Below are 21,613 nucleotides of genomic sequence, written 5' to 3'. Positions count from 1 at the left end.
AATCTAACATATAACTGTCACTGGATGTAAATGTAGAAGTTGAAGAATAACAGTTCCCAAAATGTGTGGTTAGGATGTGATGGTGATTATCTATTTATTCCCTATCTGACTGCTCACGTCCAGTAAAGTGACGGATTACTTCGTTTTCCAATAGGTGATCGTCCACTTTCTGTGTTTTCACTGCTCATTCTGTTTATTCACAGTCCCATAGGAAGTGAGTGGACCTGCTCTCAGCCAATCAGATCAGCGGATGAAGCTCCGACAACAAACAAAAGATCGAGGCTAGCCGAGCTCATCATACTTTGTCCCACCGTCTGGCCAAACGCTCCTACTTAGTTTTCCTCTCTGCGTCGACCGGCTCGTCTGCCTTTCAGCTACATCCCTCGGATCCTGTGCGACGAATAGCGTCCCCGCTCGTGTCTCTATTTATGGAATTGTGTCAGCTAATGTCAACCTGAGCCATTTCACCGAGCGCTTCGCCTTCGCTGACCGAGCTTAGCGCGTTAGCAGCCAGGCTAACCGCTCGGGTAACCAGCGCTGGCTGCTTCTCAGCCAGTTAGCCTAGCCTGCTAGCTAGCTTTGCTAAACTCTCCCAAAAAGCCCAGACACTGACGGACACCAGTGGCTTTGGCTTGTTGTTGACAAGCCACCCCCCCACCCCCACCCCAAAAAAACTTGTGTCGTTGGTCATGTCTGGACAGTCGTCGGGCTGCGGGTTTCTGATGTCGGTTGTTGTCCACGGAGACTCGGCTCTGAACGAGCAGGAAAAGGAGCTCAACCAGCGACTACGACGTCTCTATCCAGCCGTTAACGAAAACGAGACGCCGCTCCCTCGGTCCTGGAGCCCGAAGGACAAGTTCAGCTACATCGGGCTGTCTCAGAACAACCTCCGTGTTCACTATAAAGGTATGACAAACACTCACAACTCGAGTCTAGTTCACTTCTATTCGCCGAGGCTAGGCGTTAGCCTAGCTCCCATGGCCAACGGATCAAAGCCAGCTGCCGTTGTGGCTAAAAACAAAGTAGGCTAGGCTAGTCGCTTCATCAACAACAAGGCAGAGGACATCTTGCAACCCGACCAGCTGGCGAGGTGTATCCACAGCCAAAATTGACCTAATAGCTTGTTAGCTCCCCTTGCTCCCGTGTTATCCAGTGTTTCTTTCAGCCCCGTGAGCTGTTTCCCCGAAGCCTTCAGACAACAACATGCCAAGCTTGCCCTTTCCAAATATATCGATTCGTACATATGATAGTTCTGAAAATCAAGTAAAACTGTGGCTGACTTGACTCGATTTGATTCCCCAAATTAGATCGAGTAACGTCAGCCTAAAAAAAAATAAAAATAAGGACTGAGGTTAGATCAACCTTCGGGTAGGCTAACGTAGCATTATTAAGCAATTTAATGGGAGGAAAGACACGAATACCATAATTCACTACTCCTAGAATATGGCTTCCAGTGAAGTGGCTATTGATGGCAGGAGAGATAAAGATAGTTGGTAGCAGCTTGGGTTTGGATATTTAGTGTCTTTTCTGACGTTCAGGTTGATCTAGAGGGATTTTGGTTTGGAGGCCTTCTAGAAAAAGCGAGTGTTAAAAAGGTGTCACTGTGCTTCCTGGGTGTGTTCTATTTTTCTGGGTCTGACTGGCCCTCTGCACTCTTTTCCTCGTTGCAAGTACAATGCTCAGCCTTTGTACTTAAGATTCATCTAAATCTGGCCTAGTTGAGTGTGCAGATGCCTTTTGAACTTAATCACAAGCTACTAAAACAAAATTCCTTCTTATCACGCCAGTTTTAAGATTAATGTAAATGATGCAGATTTAGCTGTAGTATCTTTGTACTAACCAGTCTGACTCAGATAGTCATCTTGGTAATCTAGGCTTTTTCTTCCCAGTATCAGCTGGTAAATGATGATCCTGGAAAGAATTGTTGCACTGCTCAATTTAATTATCACTGGTTCAAAATCATAATCATTTAATGTAAAGATATGTGATAGATTCAGAACTAATGTAGCTACTCTCTGGGCATTCAGCATATTGAAGTAATTAAAGGTACTTGGATGCCATGAAATACTGGGTTTTAAACCCATCAATGCTTAGAAAAAGAAATTAAACTGAATTTAGGAATATTGATTAACACAGAACAATTAAGTGTACTTCATGATAACTGATCAGATCTTTATGGGAACAAACATGTCCTAACCAACTTGCATGCTTTAAGAAGCTGGGAATTGTTTTTTTTAGTCTCTCAACAGCAGCATTGTTTAAGTTGGATTTAAATAGGCTCATTTCAATAAAAATATTTGATCCTTTTATTGAAATGACTCATTCTGCTTTTGATTGGTGAGTACATCTCATACAAACTTTGTAAAGCTGCACTTCATAGCTGGCCTCTTGCGTTTCAGTTTTTGACGAAGTAATGCTACTTAAATTTATTCTGTAATGATTTGTTGTGGATTAATAAGCACCTTCCTTGTATTTAAATCTGTAGGGATTTCTTTCTACCTTGAAACAAACATTGTTTTGTTTCATTGGGGCTGTTTTGCATTACTCAGCATTTCCAATTATATTTGCCTTTAGATATTTGTTATAGTGTTAGTAATGAAGTTCTATGTATTTTGTAAATGAGCTAATCCTTTCTTTCCTTGTTTAAATTCATCTAAGATTTTAATAGAAAATAAGTCAGTATCTGTTTTTGTGTAACTCATCAAGGAGATAAGCCATATTTAACATAACCGATTCCAGTAAAATCTGACAAATGACAGTGAAATACATTTGAATATATGACATTATTGTTTTCATGATTTGCCAGAGGGTTGTCTTCTATGTCAAGTGTCTTTGCATAGCCTCTATGATTCAACATTTCAGATGGGATTTGATGTGAATTGGCCGTAATAGTGTTCTTTAAGTGAAAATAATTACCTCCTTAGTATGACTGATGTTACTTTTTGATTTAAAAGTTTGGAGACAGGATCTCTCCTCGTTGTGTTCTCTGGTATTATCTACTTAAGTGTATTGAAAATCAAAGTTAGTTACAAGGTCATCAGCATAAGGAGCTGCATGAATGTTTCTCTCTGTCCTCATGCTCAGCACTTTTCTCCCATTTCTGATGATATAAAGATCCATAATCTTTGGTTAGTATCACTCTCTCTCTTTTTTTTTTTTTTCTTCCCCCCACCCTACCTCAAGGTCATGGCAAAACCCCTAAAGATGCGGCATCTGTACGGGCCACACACCCGATCCCAGCTGCCTGTGGCGTGTACTACTTTGAGGTGAAGATCATCAGTAAAGGCCGAGATGGGTAAGAGCACAGCACAAAGCTTCAGTTTCAGCACAAACTCGATAAACGTCACCTAGGTAAAGGAGGCAGTGTCAGAGGGCAGTTTAGCCAATAACTCCATTGCAGAAGTGTGCTGTACTGTATTGTTTTGTATCATTAAATTGATAGGCTACATAGTAAATGTATCCCCCCGGTGGTGCATTCGGTTAAGTCTTCATGAGTATGAGGGATTTGGGTTGGGATCCAACAAAAAACAAAACTAGCCCAGCCTACAGTTTGAGCTGCAGTGACTTGCTGTAGCTGTAAAAGAAAGCATCGAAATGGATCATCACCATGATTGCATGTGATCCATGTTGATGTATCGGTGTTAACATTCAAATTGACATCAATGGTCCTGATCACAAACGCACTCTATGGTTAAAATCCCTGAAGGTGTTAAAAAAAAAAAACAGGAAGAACTACTGAAGATTTTTTCTGGTGTATTATAATTGTAATCCTCAGGGAGACTGTTGCAGTCATCAATCATATAAATAGCCTTCAAACTCAATTATCATCACTAATGAGATGCTCGTGTTTTTCTTGAGGTGGCGGGGTATTGAAAGTATAAAGTCCATGGAACTGATGACTCTAATCTGGATTTACACGCAATGTAATCCGCCATCGTTTTGAATCTCATTTTAGTTGCTTGTTGTTCAGGACCAACGTGCATCATGATACCTCACTTGTAACCTCCAGGAGTACTCTTCATTATCTCTTGAATAGGATGCTCTTTCCAAGCGAGTTTATTGAGTTTGTTTAGTCACTTGGACCACTGTGTTCAAAGCTGATTTAAGATGTTTTTTTTTTTTTTAATAACTGGTATTCGAATTTGCGGATCACACTCAATGAAATTGTCATCCATTACGCTTAGTCAAATTTAGTACAAATACCCTGTTTGTTTGGAAACCTTTCTCACAAGACCACACTACAAAGTTGAGTAAACGTAAGCAAACATCAAATCTTCATGGGGCTTGGGGGCAAATCATAATCCAATTCATAGTTTAATTTTGTAAAAGGCCTCATTTTACGATGAACGAGTCACAAGTTGCATGACTTCAGCGCTTGTTTTTAATGAGTGGACCCTCTTTAACAAACGATGATGGATTGTTTGTTCATAGACTGTTTAACTTTTTCGCTTTGTTATGCTCGCCCGTGTCAATTGAAAAGCTGCAAATGTGTGGTGAAGTAAACAAAACTATAGAAATTCAGCTTGACAACAATAGTGGCACAAGATACAACATTTTGTTTAGTTAAAATGTAAGCGCTCTTGTAACGGCAGCGCGGATCGATTCACTTCAAAAGCCGATATTTTTTGCTTGATAAATTGGAGACATTGCGACAGGCAATGTGATCAGTTTCTTTTTTTTTTTACCCACAGGTACATGGGCATCGGTCTCTCGGCTCAGGGTGTGAACATGAACAGACTCCCTGGTAAGACAACACAATATTTGATCACTTTACAATGTTTGTTAGCGCTGTGTTTGGGTGTGGTGAGAAGAATTTTGTCTGCTGGCGTCTGACACAGTCTGCATCTTCTGTGTATTATCAGAACTCTCTTGTGTTGTATGTTTGAGAGTGTCATTTTGCCCGTGGGACAATTACAAACGGGTATAACCAGGCTTCGGACAAACTTCTACCGGTGATTGAGTGCATGTCATTGTGCTGTCTTAGTTCAAAAAAGTTTAAATACAGGATTTCTGCTGGTTTCATCTTCAGAAATGGAAAAATTTATGTGGTTTGATTGAAACAATCCTACGTTTTAACCTTTTTAACCATATGATTGATTTTTCTCTAAATTGCATTATCAAAATTCTATATTGTAATTTCAAGTCTGTAATTTGTTTATGCTACTACCTAATTGAATGGTATATATGGAGTAAATAAAACAGAATAGACTAAAATGAAAACAATGTGGCATCAGTACGTTTTGTTTTCAGCATGATGCATTCAACCAGAGATCTGGACGGAGTACTGCATTTGTCTGTATAGAAGTCCTTATTTTCTTTGAAATCGGTCTGAAAAAGTAGGATCATCTTACATTGCGGGTATCATATTAAGCTTTTAGTGAGTTCTGTACACAACTGCAGGGTGGCTTCAGAAACAAGCGGATGTTTTTGGTGTTTGAAGCAGTCTTTGAACCCCTGACTGAGCCAGCTAAATGTCAGGTACACCCAATGAACTTGGTGACCATCCCGGTGGGGTGACGAGCCAGCTCCAGGGACTGGACGTTGTTGCTCAAAGGTTTTAAAATGCTGCATGCCAGATGCCTTCGATGGCATCAGGGATGACGTGATATCGGAGCTTTGGGACGAGCAGGCTGAACCGGCGCATGAGAGCATGGATCATTGTGGCAGCAGATCTCAGGTGTTGGATACAGCTTCATCGTCTGTCTACAGTTTCCTCGGGCTATTCCTCAGAGAAGTTCAGCATAGTGCGTGCGTGCCTGTGTCTTGATATTGAGTTTCAAATTCTAAAAGTTGTTTAATTCCATGTGTTTTTAATAGATTTATTTTAGAAAATAATTGTCATTTCAAAATCAGATTTGGGCTTAAAAACCTTTTTAACAAACGCAAGTGTTGTAGTTGTGGTCATTCTATATTCAGACCAATATGATGTTGAAAACATCTTCAGTTTAAGTTCAGGAATTTATTTAGATCTCTTTTCACTTTGTGTCGTCAACTTTAAAAGCAAATACTCTAAAGTTAAAGTTACTCTTATCGGAATCCACGTGGTAAAGCAGAAACATTTAGGGCCCTGTTTTAGCTGTTGAGGTACATCTCTAATACGTTGTCAATACCTTTCTGAAAGAAATTTGTCATTACACTAGTATAAACACCCATTTCCAGCATTTAAATTTCGCGGAACATCCTCCGGTTTGTTGACATCTTAGCATCACTGAAACTCCTGAAGATTTTTAAGGCATTGTGTGTACAAGATCCCCTTTAGACACTCGATCTTGCGAGATCTCAATTCGCAACTGGAAAAACGATCAACGATCAGTTTCACAAGATTTAAGACTAGTCTCGTGGCTTGAATACTCTGTCTTTGAGAAAGTCTGGCTTTTTGTCAGACCGAATCCGTCAAATGTTGTTATTTCTGCTTGAGCTGCCACAACTCTATCTTTCATATCCCAGAAATCCATGCCGCAAGTTTTCACAAATATGACGTCGATTAACTTGCCATAAACACAATTTGATGACTACAAATTCTGGTTTGTTTGGTAAACAAATAGTTTTTGGTGTGATTTAGGAAATTTGTGGGATTGGTCTTGTTTTCGTGTATTGGTTTATTCTCTGTGCAGAAGTGATACCTTTTCTGAAGAGTATATTTTAAAGATTTTTTTCTGGTTCAGTAACCAAGTTTATAGTTTTGGGCAGCCTTTGAATTCATACATCATTGCAGGTGTAGAGTTGTGCCTAAAAACCTCTTTGGTGATTGCACTGCATTAATTCATCATCTCTCACATGAATGATAGGGGCTTCATGTTCAAAAGAGGCTGCAAACACTAATAACACAAGCTAATAGGCAAAATATGTTCATCTCATCATTAACATTTTTTTTTATTAATGGCCTGTTAAGTTCCTAATATAAGGATACAGTTTTATTCCACAGGGAGAAAAAAAAAAAAGATCTGAACTGTGCCATTCATAATTTCAGTTTCCTCCTCTGTGTCTGCCTGTATTTTACCATGACAGGGTAGCATCACGGTGTGGAAAGACGTCATCACTGCTTCTTATTTTAAAGGTTATCAGGCCAAACAGGAGCTGTGACACTCCTCCCACATGTTTCAGAGCTGGACCCACCCAGGAGCTCCACGCTCTTCATGTAAAGATAACAGGAGGCTGCACAGTCAACTGCACAGTCTCAGCTGATTGATAGATGCTAATGAAAATGTACTAATTGGGAAGAAGTGTTGCCAGACTGCTGCAGAGTTGAGTGCCGCGTGCCAGTGATGAATGTGGCAATGGCGGGATTAATTCTGCAGCTCAGCAGTAACTCACCTGATCCTGCCACTTGGTTTTTAATGTTCAAACAGGCCTAAGGCTGTTCGTGGTGCAGTAGAGGCCTCCTCTCTTTCTCTCTGAGGGAAAAAAAAAATGCACATATGCTTTCTGCACAGATTCAAGATGTGAAATGAAACAAAAGTTGATTTAAGGTATGTTGAGGCTCCAGTTAAAACAAATAAACAAGGAACATCTGATGATTGATCAAATCGATAGCCCAACATAGATTTGCACAACGAAAGAATATTGATCAAGAAATGGAAATAATGGGAATAAGGTGCCCTTTTTATCACATTCTGTCCCTTAACACTGTCGTCGGACTCAAAGAGAACAAACCAAGTGTTTTAGAACTTGTGCTTCTCTGAACTCTGCACAAGGCAGCTCAGACATCATGCTAATAGTTAGAGAACATTTTTCTTGATAAAATTGTGGAAATCGGTTGAACCTGAGCTTTAGTTTTTGTTGTACTTCCATGCCACAGTGACATTTTTAATATTTTGTTGGAAGAGCTGAAGCACTTCTCTTCCTGAGCAGCTTAAATGTTTTTGAACATCTTAACCGTTTGAGTTTGAATGTTTTGCTCTTCACAGCCTTTCTTTTGGATGTCTTGCGTTTGTGTGATGCGTTTTTCAAATCTTTTCACTGCTCAACCCTCATGGTCGTACGCTGTCATTCACGCCTCTTAGGCTGGGACAAACACTCATATGGTTACCACGGAGACGACGGGCACTCCTTCTGCTCATCTGGCACTGGCCAACCATATGGACCTACGTTTACAACTGGCGATGTGATTGGCTGCTGCGTCAACCTCATCAATAACACCTGTTTCTACACAAAGAACGGCCACAGCTTAGGTAAGCGCCTCTGCAACGCAAATAACATTACAATGCACATAGTCTACAGCAGGAATGTTAAACTTTGATCTCTATAGGGGACCAAAATTAAAAGTGGGACAATTTGGGACTGAGCATATACATGTACGACAAGGATTTAGCAGAATTATAGTCGCTCATTTAAAGATAAAGACTACTTGTCGCTCTGATTTTATTAAAAAGCTAGTATTTTATGTTTTTAACTTGAAATAAACTCAGTCATGCAGTAATTTGGAATAATCTGCCTTAAATCTGCTTAAAGCAGATTATTCCACCACCATCTTACCATTACCCATTAAATCAATAATTTAGTAATTTTGGGACACTGGCTGTCGAGTCGCATAGTAGGAGGTTCCTGTGTCTTAAAGTCTGAGAAAAAACTAAATATACAGGATATATCTTCTCATCGTCACGTAATGTACACAGAGACATATTGTGGACCCATTTCCAGGTTATTTCATAGTTCCCTGTATTGCTTATCCCCTGGTCTGCCTCAAATGAAGTCTGATCTGACAAACTATTTGAGCCAAATCCAGGAGGCACATCGTTTCACACAGGAGCCTTCAAGAAATCAAAAGTCATTTCCCCAGGTCTGGTCTCTTGATTTTAGGAAGTGTCTTTTCATTGATATGTGCAATTCTACTTCGCACAACCTCAGACCTGGCTTAGCCTCTGAACATTAAGCTCAATAAACAGAGCTCAATGTTGTGCTTGCAGCAGGAATTAGGGTTCTCATCGAACAAAACAGCTGAGACAAAATACGGTCACAGGTTTGCCCTGGTAAGCAATGTAACCAAGCAATAGCTTAACTTCTCCTCCTGCGTTTTCTTCATACCTAATTAATTAACAAGTTAAGTTCAAGGTGGCATGTTGGACTCTTTTTTTTTTTTTGTTTTTTTTGGAACAACCCTCTCAGACCTGAGTATACTTGTTAGTACCATACTCTGACATAACAGGCCATGCTCAGGTGCAGGCCTCCATTGTTTCACAAACAAGCAGAATCATCCGATGCAAAGTGCAATTTACTGAATAAGAATAAAGAGATTTTCCAACAGATTTTACAGGCTGACGCGTGTGAAGAATGACGACAAGCTGAGTTGTTGGTGACGTGGCGACAGTTAATGTACATTTCTCCTGCTATGACATGAGCATTTTTGTTTTGTTACATTTATGAATGACGTTGCAGCCAAAATGTGATCTTTACTTTATACCTCAGTATATGTAAACAGACTGTCCCCCTATATTATAGACTCTTTTGTAACGACAGGTAGATGCATTTCTGAGGAAGGCTGCAAGATGTAGCTGAAACATGTCAACAAAGTAAACATTTTTCCTAGAATGACAAAATGAACACAATTCAGCTAGACTGTCCTCCTGGTGTGAATATTAATAGAAATGACTGCTCGCCTTCATACTAATGTATTTTTTTTCTTTGTCTGTAGGTATTGCCTTCACAGACTTACCAGTAAGTAACTGCATTTTTCCCCACTGTTGTTTTCTAGTTTCTCTAATGAATTGCTTAGTAACTCAAGGCTATTTATAGAGATCCTTTTTTTGTTTCTTTGCAAAACGTCCTGATAATAACATGATATTTTCCAGCTGGTTTCTTAAGATGACAATTATTGCCACAGCTTAATGATTAAAACGGGGAGTTTCTTGTTGAAACCTAACATAGGTTTTTCATGAAATTCCTGAAATATTACTGCCCTTTTTAAAAGTGTTTTAGCTCACATTACCATATCCTTTGTTAGAACAAACATTTGAAACCATTACAGGAATTCCTCCATGGTGGCACTTCTGTATTTGGTTTGTCTTTTTATTCAAAAGCAGGTCTAGTTCAACTTTCAAGTAGTCTGTCCAGTTGCACGGGACACATCAGCCTTTTGAGTACAGCATTCTCAGTTCCTCGGATGGACCAAACCAATACAGCAATCTTTTGACAAATGACAAATGTGAACACACCTTTGGATTTGAAGGCATCAGTTAGCCCAATGCGAGATGCTCCGTGTCTGTATATCATGTAATTGTTAGAGAGTCAGACAGGTGCAGATGACAAAAGGTTTTGTCGGTGAAGGTTGATACTTTCCCAATAAATGTTTTAAAAACCCTCTTTTAGAAGAAAGTAAGATATTTTGTCTTACCATTGCACAAAACAATAGATCATTGTACTTTGTGTGCATTGTGACATGTGTTGCTAGCAAATGAATTTAAGACGTGCATTAAAAAAACTGGAAAATTGATTAGCAGACAATTGGAGGAGCTGTGTTTAGTTATTTAGACAGAACACTGCTGAGGAGGCTTAGTTTGGTTTCAGAAACTCTGCATGGATGCCACACTTTCAGAAATCTTTTTCTTGGAACAACTTCAGTGAAAAATGCACGTCGAAGCTGGAGTATGTAAAAGGCAACCATGTGTAAGCATAATCCAAAACGTCCTGGACTGGAAGATGTGGTTTGTTCTGTTGCATCAGGGCCTATGAACAAGGGTAACGGCCTTAAAAATCTGAGCAATTAATATTGGTAAAATACATTATCATCTCTGTTTATCACATCACAAGCATTTCATATTTAACCGAATATCACCACATTCACATTCTAGTTGGCTTTCATGCTTTATTACATGATCAATTCTCACACAAACTGTTTTTTTTATGGGAATCATGCTCGTCTTAAACAAGTTGAAATAAAAGGGTAAACACCATTTTTTCTTCTTCTTCTCCCCTCCCACTTGCTCAGCCAGCTGTTTTTAAGGGACAAGAACATGAGTCTTTACCACAATAACAATCCATTGAGCAGCAAAACAGACTTGGCTGTGAGCCAGACATTCATGTTCCTCCAGAGTTGTGCTATGAAGTGCGTCACCTCAGCATAGCTGACCTTTCTGGTTATTCGACCATGACAAAGCCGACGACACACACACACAGCTTTGTGGTACCGTTCTAATAGGGACTACAAGTATATTTATTCCCCTTTCATTCACCTAATCTTCACTCTAATTTAAATGTGTTTTGTTGCGCTGAAGTATCATTATCCTTTATTCCCAACTAAACCCTTTCTTCTTTTCTCTATAACACTGCCTCTGAACCTTAATTCCTGCCCTACTTCATTGTATGGCAACTGAATCGTTGAATTGTGGAAGGCGGATTTTGAAATTTCAGTTTTTGGACACTTGTGCTAATCCGAGCACAACGCAGTTCTAATGCCTCTTTTCAGCCCACTTTAGAACTGTTACACCATTCTGTTACTGTAGTTTCATCAGTGTACCCTTAAATCAGTCATCACTCGTATGTCTGTTTATCTTCTCACCCTGTCATTGCCCACGTCATCATCAACACCAGGGACTAAAACAACTGAACGTTCTCTACCAGTATATCGCCACAGAACTGACAGGCTCGTAACCTTTTGACATACACCATGTCAACAACTTGCACGATAACATAAGCAGGTCACTAAATTGTGTCACATTCGTACTACCTAGTTTTTCTGTTTTGAAATGTAGCTTTCTGCAAGAGTGTCCGAATACATTTGTAATGTCCATCACCGACTGTTCAATCAAGAATTAATTGTAATTAAACAGTAAACATAAAGTTGACTTGAATTGAGTGCATCGTGGTGTGCCATACAACCCTGTTGATTCCCTAAAGCTTTCAAAAACACAGAAAACAAACATACATATATTTTTACCTTTGACCCAGATCGGAGTGTGTTTTTCCCCCAGTGATCCTGATAAGTCAACGAGAGGTTTGTAGATAAGTTGGAGCCACAGCATCGAGTATAGAAGTAGGCATCCACTAGTGAACGAGATGAGAGGTGTTGTGATTTGACTTTTACTCATGAAGCTCATCAGGCGCTGTCAAGACCACAACAAAGCAGCAACATTTCAGTACAGAAGTAGGGACATAAAAAAGATAAAGATGTTTCATTGTCTTGCTAGCCTAGTTAATCTTTTCACTAAAAGAGACTTTAGATAATCACATTGCATGTTCTGTCTTCACCATAAAACCTCCATATTTTCATTTTACTTGACTCTACATATCTAGTTGTAAACAAGCCTGATTGAACATTTGAGCTTTGTGCATCTGTAAGTGAGGAAAGTGTCGTAATAGTATTATGTTAAAACAATAGATCGTAAGGTGGAGTGCCAAAGTTGGAACAAATTGATTTAGAGTCTGAGATTTTAGTAGCTAATGTTACACTCACCAAATCATTAGCTGTGATGACCAAATCCTGACATCGGTCAGGTTGAGAGATGCCTTCAGGTCTAATGGTGCGATAGAAAGCTTACGTAATGTCCTGTTGAAGTCACGGGAGCTTGAACCCTGGCTTTTTCAGTTAAAGGTGCCATGTTGGCCCACAAATCAGCAATTTTGTTTTCAAAGTGTTGTTGTCTGGTACATATACGTTTTTAACAAGGTAATTGGAGATTGAAGTTTGTTTCTTGGGGATCTCTGTTTTCCTGTTTGCGCCCGTTATTTCCTGTTTTGATTCATTGTCCAGATTACATTCCAAGCTTGGTTTCCTCCATCGCCTTCCTTAACTCTGCCTCTCTGCCTGTTCTGCAGCCTAACTTGTACCCGACCGTGGGCCTTCAGACTCCAGGGGAAGTGGTCGATGCAAACTTCGGCCAACACCCATTCGTCTTCGACATTGAGGATTACATGCGAGAATGGAGAACGAAGATTCAGGCCCAAATTGACCGCTTTCCGATTGGAGAGCGCGAGGGCGAGTGGCAGTCAATGATCCAGAAGTAAGAGGATTTGGAAACAGAATTATTCCTGTATAAACCTGTATATTCTAATTGCACATGGTGAGGTTTGGATCTGAATTCAAGCAATTTTGATCTGGCTCATTATTTTTGTTTGAGCCACGTTTCAGACATTCAATCGATCAACAGTTACATTTTAGTTTGCTTTTATCTACTAATAATTTGAAATTTGTAATGCAAATTTCCTGCGTCTTCCTACATTTTGTTCTTTAGTTCACTGACTTTAAGTTCAGGGTTCATCTTGTACGTACTGAAGTTGAGCATAAAGAATATTGAAAGTGCTGAATATTGTAGGCAGGACATGAACATGAAGAGGATCAACACCCAGATGGACTACTTCCTCATCAAAGCCATGATCCAGAAGTAAAAGCTGTGGAACTGGGTTTCTCTTTATGCCATGCCCTGATGGGATTAGCTCTCTGTTGCTATGATTACTTGTCCTGAATGGATTTAATCTCCATTTGATGGGGATTTGGAGTAGAGGGTGGGGTTGAAAGGAGCCATCGCCTGTATATGGAAAAGGCTCCTCACAGCTTGAGATGAAAACAGGAAGTCTTTAAGCTCACACCAGAGCGGTTATACCCTGATGGTCCCTTTTTTAAAAGTAAAAGTAATGGAGTGATCAGGTGACAAAAGGTTTCTTACTGAATTTTCTATATACAGCATTTATACAACCGTACTAGTTCATGTTAGGGAAGAAATGAGGAGTCGAGACTAAAATGAGAAAATACTGCTCTTGTTTTATAAAGCAATCATCAAAGTAACAATAAAGATTCAATGGCGTCATCCTCTCTAATCTGCTAATCCCAAACCTAAACGCAGTGGTGCACACATTCAGAAACTCTCATCAGCCTTCGTAAACTCGCATAGTTTTTGACATAATTTCAAGATTAAACAACTTTATTACCAAAGATAAGAGTTCTTATTTATGAACTCAAGGGTTCGGGTGAAGACTCTTTTAGGAGACCAAAAGTTTACCACCAACATGTTAATAATTTGTTCATTTTGGGCAGAAGCAGCTAAACAATATAATGTGAAGGAAGTTGCTCATGTCTTAAGTATGGCTTAAGCAGATCTTCTCATTGGGGGGAAAAAAAAAAAAGCAAAACTGTAAATTTAAATTATGATTTAGTTTGTATACAAATCTTTATGAGCTGTATAGATTTTCTTCCATCACCTTTCAACTATACAACCAATATCTGTGTTCCTCACGTTTTTGCATAATTGGATGCATGCCTGATGAAATTAGTTTTGTTGTCCAAAAAAAAAAAAAAACACACACACACAAATGTTTTAAAGTCTGCTTTTGTGTGATGGGTATATGACCAGCTGAGATTGTAATTGGATGTAATTTCACCTGCTGCAGCCTCTTACTAGCTGTTGTTTTTCTTGTCTTATTAGAATGGTGGCTTCTTATTTGGTGCACCACAGTTACTGTGCCACAGCTGAAGCCTTTGCCAAATCCACTGATCAGGCTGTGCATGAGGAGCTGGCCTCTATCAAAAACCGACAGAGTGAGTTTTCCTGTGTATTTTTATTTTTTTTTTGTTTGTGATTGATTTTAAAAATGGGAGCCTATCATTTTTGTTGTGTATGAACTCCGGCTGCAGTCTAAATTTGAGCCAATATGAACAGTATGTGTCCTGAGTTTCAAGTTCAGAGAGAGTCTGAAGTCACAATGTATGTTGGTTTCTTGTATACTCGCTGCATGAAATGACACACTGCAATTGTTTTCTAATACACATAAGGGGCACAGCTGATTTTGTTTTTTCTTTGACACTGGGATTTATCACTTGCAACAACCTATGATGAGGAGCGTGAAACTTTTTCAGGTGTATGTCATTATGTCAATTCAGTGAGACCAAATTTCCCAAATGCTACCAAGCATGTTTAAATTGGCCGGCGCTATTCAAAAGATAAATGCTTAACCATCTTGCTGCGCAAGTTCAGGCAGCATTGCTTCTAGTCTGCTTACATGTGCTGTGTTTAGGAGGAACTGAAGAAAGACCGTATTTATCCTGACCTGGAGAAATAAGTGGCGTACTACACCAAAGCAAAACTGTGACTTATGTAGAGTTCTGCTTAGTTGTGGGATGAATCCGGAGTAATAGGCAGAGGACACTCAAGACTGAAGACTGCATAGAAAACTATGTAAAGCAAAGGGAAAGCGACTGATGCGTTGCATTTTGAGTCATGTGTGTTCATGGTATTTATACAATTTAACAGATGTCTTTTTTTTTTTACTTAATTTCAGAAACTGAATTTAAAACCTTATTCAATATTAAAGTATCTCACAGAAATGATGTTAAATAACTTACTAGGAGTATTTCTCATCAATATTTGTGCTGTCGGTTTGCAGAAATCCAGAAGCTGGTGTTGTCAGGAAGAATGGGCGAAGCCATTGAGACCACCCAGCAGCTCTACCCAAACCTCCTGGAAAGGAACCCAAACCTTCTTTTTATGCTCAAGTAAGACTGGGGAGTCACAAACTGCAGACGAATTCCCTCATCCATCTCACTAATGAGGACATGATGTAACCGGTGTAAACTGCTGTCTTCTTGCTGCATGTTCCCGGGTCCAATCTGTCTTAATAATGAAATCACACTACCAGTATGGATACAAAAGTGAAAATTGTTCTTTTTTCTTTTTAACCAAATATCTAAAAAAAAAAAAAAAAAAAAGAATCAAGGTTATTGTTATTTTATATTGCATTTTAGAGTCATTTTCCCAACTAGTTATTTTATTTGTGGATTAATTCGCCTATTTTGTCTTTGCATGTTTTATTTTTTTTTTGCTTCTCCTCACTATATTTTTGACATTTTGCCACTTGTGTCCTCAGGGTGAGACAGTTCATAGAGATGGTAAATGGGACAGACAGTGAAGTGAGGTGTTTGGGAGGTCGCAGCCCAAAGTCTCAGGACAGTTACCCCGGCTCCCCCCGGCAATTCAGCAGCCCCAGCCACAAAGCCAGCAGCTCCCAGCCCTACGTCACAGGTACGCCCCAGCTGTGCCATTCACAACAGTTTCAGTGTTTGCCCTATATCTGATTGAGCTGCATCAACTCGACACAAACGTGCCTTCTCATTCACACAAACAGGTTTTATATTTGGAATCTGCACAAGGAAAATAAAATGTTGCTATAGTGTGGCTGTCAAGGAATTTCCTATTTTGTGTCACTTTGCAGGGTTGGACAGCAACTGCTGTAATGGTGTGACATCTAATAAGAGCCACAGCTCCCCTCACAGTCATAAGCCCTGTCCTCCAGGCTCTGGTTCCATTCTGCCAGCATCTGATGTTAGTCTCAATGGGAGTTGCAGCCAACAGCCCATAACCAGGTACCCAGGAAAATCTCTTACAAATGCTCAACAGTGTCATCCTGAACCGACATGCAAATTGTACTGCTGTGTGTGTGTGTGTGTGTGTGTGTGTGTGGGTGGAAAGACTGGTAATGATGTCAGCTATTAATTTTACGGAAACCTTTTTACTTCACTCTGAGTGATGAGAGGGGAAAGAATAGAGTTGTGGAGAAGAAAATAAAGTTGGATAATTCAGTTTTTCTTGAATTATTCAAAAGTACATTTAGTTCCTTATTTGTATGAATAACATCGCTGTTGAATTATTAGCCAGTTGGTCATCTAATGTTATCAGTTTCTCTTAGGATTTATGCTCAGCATAGCTACTGGAAATCAAATATAGTAATAGAACAAAGTTTGTCTTCATATCAGCTGTTGGTCCTGCAGTCAATTGTGGAATTTTCAGCCCACGAGAACGAACACTTGTCTTATTGTTGAATTCCTGCAGTGTGATTATTTCATGCACGTGAGGGCACACATCTCTAGTTTGCCTGAAGATCACCAGAGAACTTGACTTATTATTTTTCTCTTACAAAATCCTCCAATGTCCCATCACAGAGGTCTGTGTACAATTGAGGTGGTCTCATGCGGTCCTTAAATGCTGGACGGATGCAATAACAAGACCACGTATACGTTATACTTATGTTTTACATGAATTGTACTGGCCAAAGTGTGAAACCAGATGTCTTTCAGCAAAGCCAGTTTCAGGGATTATAAGGTTAAATAAAAGTTTGTGTTACACACATTGACTGCAAATCTTGTTTTCCCATCACTCAATTCCATTTCCCTCTCGTCTTTCCCCAGTAACGACGTGGATATGGAGGTTGACCACTTCACTAATGGAGTCACAGAGTCCTCTTCCAATGGTTTCCTCAACGGCTCCTCCAAACATGCCACAGAGCCCGATGACTGTGATGCAGAAATGGGTGGGTGGAGCCACTGTTACGTTTTGCCCTGTTATGCTTTTGTACATCACTGCCCCAGTTAAGGCCTACTGTAGCAGCTGCTATGAGTGTTTCAGGAGTTTGAAGGGGAATCTCTGGATTGTACTGTATTTTCTAGATTATAAATCACCTGTTGGAAAATATGCCATGAAGACGGAAAAAAATGTATGCCTCACACTGGGTATGGAACCATAAATGTGACATATACCAGACATGACTGCACTGTTGATAAATCTTGGCCTTGCTGCTCCAGAACACGTGTCAATTTGTTCCTTCTGCTCTGGCTGTCGGGCTTTGAGCCCACAATTTTTGCCTTCTTTGGCAAATTTTGTGAGGGACTGGGAAACACCAGAGAAAACTGTTCCCATGATGACAAAAACAAACCTTCCCAACTTTGTTCTGGCTCTACGTCTCTATTTACCACCACATATTTTAGAAGTTTAAGTTTTAATTCTGCTTTGCAACTTTCTTTTTGATGGCATTTTGCTTGGTAGTAATGCCTGTTTTCCAGTAGTAATATAGCAGCATTCTGTTGTCACACAGTGCCCTCTAGTGGCCCTAGATGGTACACCAGTGTATTTTGATACAGCCAGTCAAATGACTTGCATGGATATTACGGTAGCTCAGTTTCATGTGCCAGAAAGAAAATGAACATCCGGCACTGTATATGTCTCAACGTTTTGAGCCATTTTGTAACGACGTGCTGGTTCTACTTGCAGAGGTGGAGTCGGCTCAGTCCAAGAGGCAGCTGTGTGGTGGGAGCCAGGCAGCCATCGAGAGAATGATCCATTTTGGCAGGGAGCTCCAGAGCATGAGTGAACACCTCCGCCGTGAGTGCGGCAAGAACTCTGCCAACAAGAAGATGCTCAAGGTAACATTAAAAAAAACCACTGGATTTAAGTCATATTAGCATTTCAGGCTTCCACGAGCTACGGTTTTCATGATTAAACATTGATCAAGTTAAAATGGCCTCATGGGAATGCTTGAATCTGAGCAGATTGAACTGGTGTAAATAAAACTCTGATCAAGCCACACCTTCCAATCTCACCAGAGTCCATGTAAAGGACACATCAGATTGAGTACCACTGCTGGAGCTTTGTTTGCATAACCCCTGGCTGAATGGCCTGATCCACACATCTGATCAATCTATTCATGCAAATGGGACAATCTGACTCCTCAATCAGCATGAACTGAATAAGGTCCACAAAAATAGAGCATGTAAACAAAGCTCGAGTTAATTTAATTAAACTAATAAAGATTTTTGCGAATAAAAAACCCCTAATTAAACTGGAAATACAATAATCCTTTTTTTCACTTCACGTTTTTAAAACGGTTTGCCCACACTCTTTAGAGTCTTGTTTAAGGACACTTCAACATATGGAGGGAGCAAAATGGGGGAGTCAAACTCACAAACTTCTAACTGACAGCTGGCCACCTGTACAAAATGAGCCATGCGCCCCCTAGATACCAACTTTTCTTCGTTGTCTGATTGTAGTGGGAATCGTGTCAGCTGGGTGACTGAGCGAAGCGTAATGCCAAAGACAGACTGATGATGCAGTTTTGTGTAAAAAAAATCTGAAGTGTTGTGCTGTGGTCTGATGAGAGTCCAACTGTCTCCTGCTGCAGGATGCATTCAGCCTGCTGGCCTACTCGGACCCCTGGAGCAGCCCGGTCGGCTACCAGCTGGACGCTATTCAGAGAGAACCGGTGTGCTCTACTCTCAACAGTGCAATATTAGGTGGGTCAGCGGTTGGGGAGAAATCAGGGCTTTGATGTTAATTTGTTCAAAGTAAAGTTATCCATCAAAACTAGATGTTAACACAACAAAAGATTTGTTTCATCAGATATTGATTAAACTGGAGCCTGATTTGGAAAGACAATGAGATCAATTAGATTTTCCTCTTGGTTTGTGTTTCAGGCTTAATCAACATTTTTAGTAGTCAATGGCACTAAATCTGCTGACACGCATTATTTTAACCCTTTTCTTGTAGGACAAATTGTTTTCTTATTGTGCATCCCTTATAAATGTAAATGAATTTTTGTTGCATTATCTAACAATTGAAAGTTTTACAGGAAAGAGAAAAGGACTAAATTTTCACTGCTTATGTGAAGTTTTGAAAGGAAAACTCTGGAATGGATTAAACCTAATTCTGTGTTTGCTTTCCTCTTCCTCTCCAGAGACTCACAACCTGCCCAAGCAGCCCCCCTTGGCCCAAGCTGTGGGTCAGGCTGCCCAGTGCCTCGCCATCATGGCTCGAACTGGCAGCGGCTCCTGCGCCTTTGCTTCTGTGGACGATTACCTGCACTAGCCCTGTGTGTACGCATACACACCCACACCCACTCACACAAACACACACTCGTACTCTGAGGGGCGGTCCAGAAATGTCTCCTTCTGTTGCCCCAGTCAGTGTCGTCGTATTAGCTGAGGTGATATTCCAGCGCTCAAAGTGATAGAAAGTTAACCATCTCACTCGCTTCTTGTTCCGCGTTTACCAATTGAAACAGACACCGCTGAGGACCGGGAACCATTTCTGGACTGATCTTCAGAGTGCAGCCACATATATCCGACGCCTACTTTTCCATCGTAAAATAAGAAATTTTCCTCCACCTCGGTTGCTCCTGCTCTTCTTCTAAACCCCCCCCCCCCCCACGACCCACCAGGGCTTATCTGCATTGGTCTGACAGGTGGGAGGGGCCGCCAAGAACTGTCATGAAAATACTCGTTTGGACTCACAATAAATACTGAGCTCCTGATTACCTGGAGCATGAAACCAGGGTCGGCAGACCGGCAAAAAACAAAACCCTCCAGCCCTGGTCAAACAAATGGAAAAGTATGGGGCGGGGAGGGGGGGGGGCATGGTGTCTGACCACCCTTCAACGTGGTCCCTGTAAACCTGACTTGCCAGGCATAAGTGCAACTTGCACATAATGGAACAGCAGGCTGATGCTGAAGACGGGAATGAAATGGTCCGAGCCTGGCCGACGTGAGGCTCCGTTCCAGACAACCTGACCCCACACCCACGCCCCCCACCCCCCACCTAAACATCAGCCAGGATCTCTGTGACGCATGTGGACTGGGGAAGAAAACCAGAGAAAATGTGCAGTCTTGACTCAACGTTCCCTGTTTTTAATCTTCTGTTCAGTTTTTGTTTTCCTTGGGTAAATTGTGGGGCGGGGGTGGGGGGTGTTTACTTGGCTCTTTATTTTATTATTATAATTTTGTTTTCCCCCCCAGGTTTACAAGGCATGGTGCAGAAGATAATTATTATTAATAAATATTCTAATTATCATTAATTATTGTTACATGCATTCACATATTTGTTGAGCGCCAGCAAGAGCGAGTTCCACCGACTTACTACAATAAAAGTTCCCAGTTTCACCGATACCAGTGAAGAGCGTGTGTACATGTTAACGTTTGTATATGAATTTAACCAAATGGAGTTATATCAATAGAGCAAGTTATTTAGTTATCAAATGAAAGGAAGTCAATGTGGGGAGGGGGGGAGGGGGGTCCTTTTAATGTTTTTCTATCGATACTAGTGACCCCTGGAGTGTGCTGGTTGTAATCTAGCCTGTACAAATGTTTCTGTTTCCTGTTTGGTGGCGCCAGGGTTCCTACACCGATGAAACGTGTGCGACGTCTGTCCTGAAACGGAGCTGGGGACGTTGAATTAGACGTGTAGTAAATTTTGCTGCTGTTACTACGTCGAAGCAGAACAAATTCTTCGGACTGAAAACCGTAGGAACCTTGCAGTGAACTCTGATCCCATTTTATTTGTTAATATCCCCCTCCCTCCAGGAACAAAACAAGAAAAGGAAAAAAACAAAACGGGAAAAAGCACGAAACGAAAAACTCCCACCGGCGCAGCGAGTTTGATGCAAACATTGAAACTTTGTTAATCTTTATTTTTGTAACACTGTCTATGCTAATCTTTATTTCACACAGAACTCAGGAGCCAGAATAATGTCTCTCAGTTCATCCTTGTTGGTTTGGTGCCGTAACCAGACCCCCACCCCCTTCTCCCCCCCGTGCCTCTATTCTGGATGGACTCGAGTGTTCAGACTTGAACTCGGACCATATTATGGAGCTGGAGTGAAGTCGGCCTTTGAGCAAGCTCGACAGCGGAGTTAAAGTCGTACTGCAATTTGAAGTATTGATGCTCAACCCAACAATGTGGTGGTGGGGGGGGGGAATAAAAAGTGCAGAAGAAACCTTTCAACAATGAAAACAATTGTTTTCTGGTAAATCGAGCACGAGTTACTGAAAACCAAGTAAGTCATTAACATTTAAAGGTTCAAGTGGGGCTTTTCTTAACAGAACTGAACTTTCAGACTGCATTACTCGACAGTCTAATTTGAACCC

At 40.6% G+C, this 21,613-nt stretch overlaps 1 protein-coding gene across 1 annotated transcript; it reads left to right on the top strand.

The window, feature by feature from the left end:
* The first annotated feature begins 236 nt into the window (after positions 1-236).
* Positions 237-19,856, top strand: ranbp9 (RAN binding protein 9). Its single transcript, XM_080476538.1, has 14 exons — positions 237-906; positions 3,184-3,295; positions 4,692-4,744; positions 8,004-8,171; positions 9,632-9,654; positions 12,751-12,935; positions 14,355-14,467; positions 15,313-15,421; positions 15,793-15,947; positions 16,138-16,288; positions 17,111-17,232; positions 17,970-18,121; positions 18,877-18,988; positions 19,429-19,856. Exons 1-14 carry the CDS (start codon positions 690-692, stop codon positions 19,557-19,559), a joined length of 1,803 nt encoding a protein of 600 aa, XP_080332664.1. The 5' UTR covers positions 237-689; the 3' UTR covers positions 19,560-19,856.
* The last annotated feature ends 1,757 nt before the right edge of the window (positions 19,857-21,613 follow it).

This window comes from Lipophrys pholis (genome assembly GCF_963383615.2).
Source record: "Lipophrys pholis genome assembly, chromosome: 1".
Taxonomy (NCBI): Eukaryota; Metazoa; Chordata; class Actinopteri; order Blenniiformes; family Blenniidae; genus Lipophrys; species Lipophrys pholis.
This window is presented reverse-complemented; position numbering and strand designations above follow the sequence as displayed.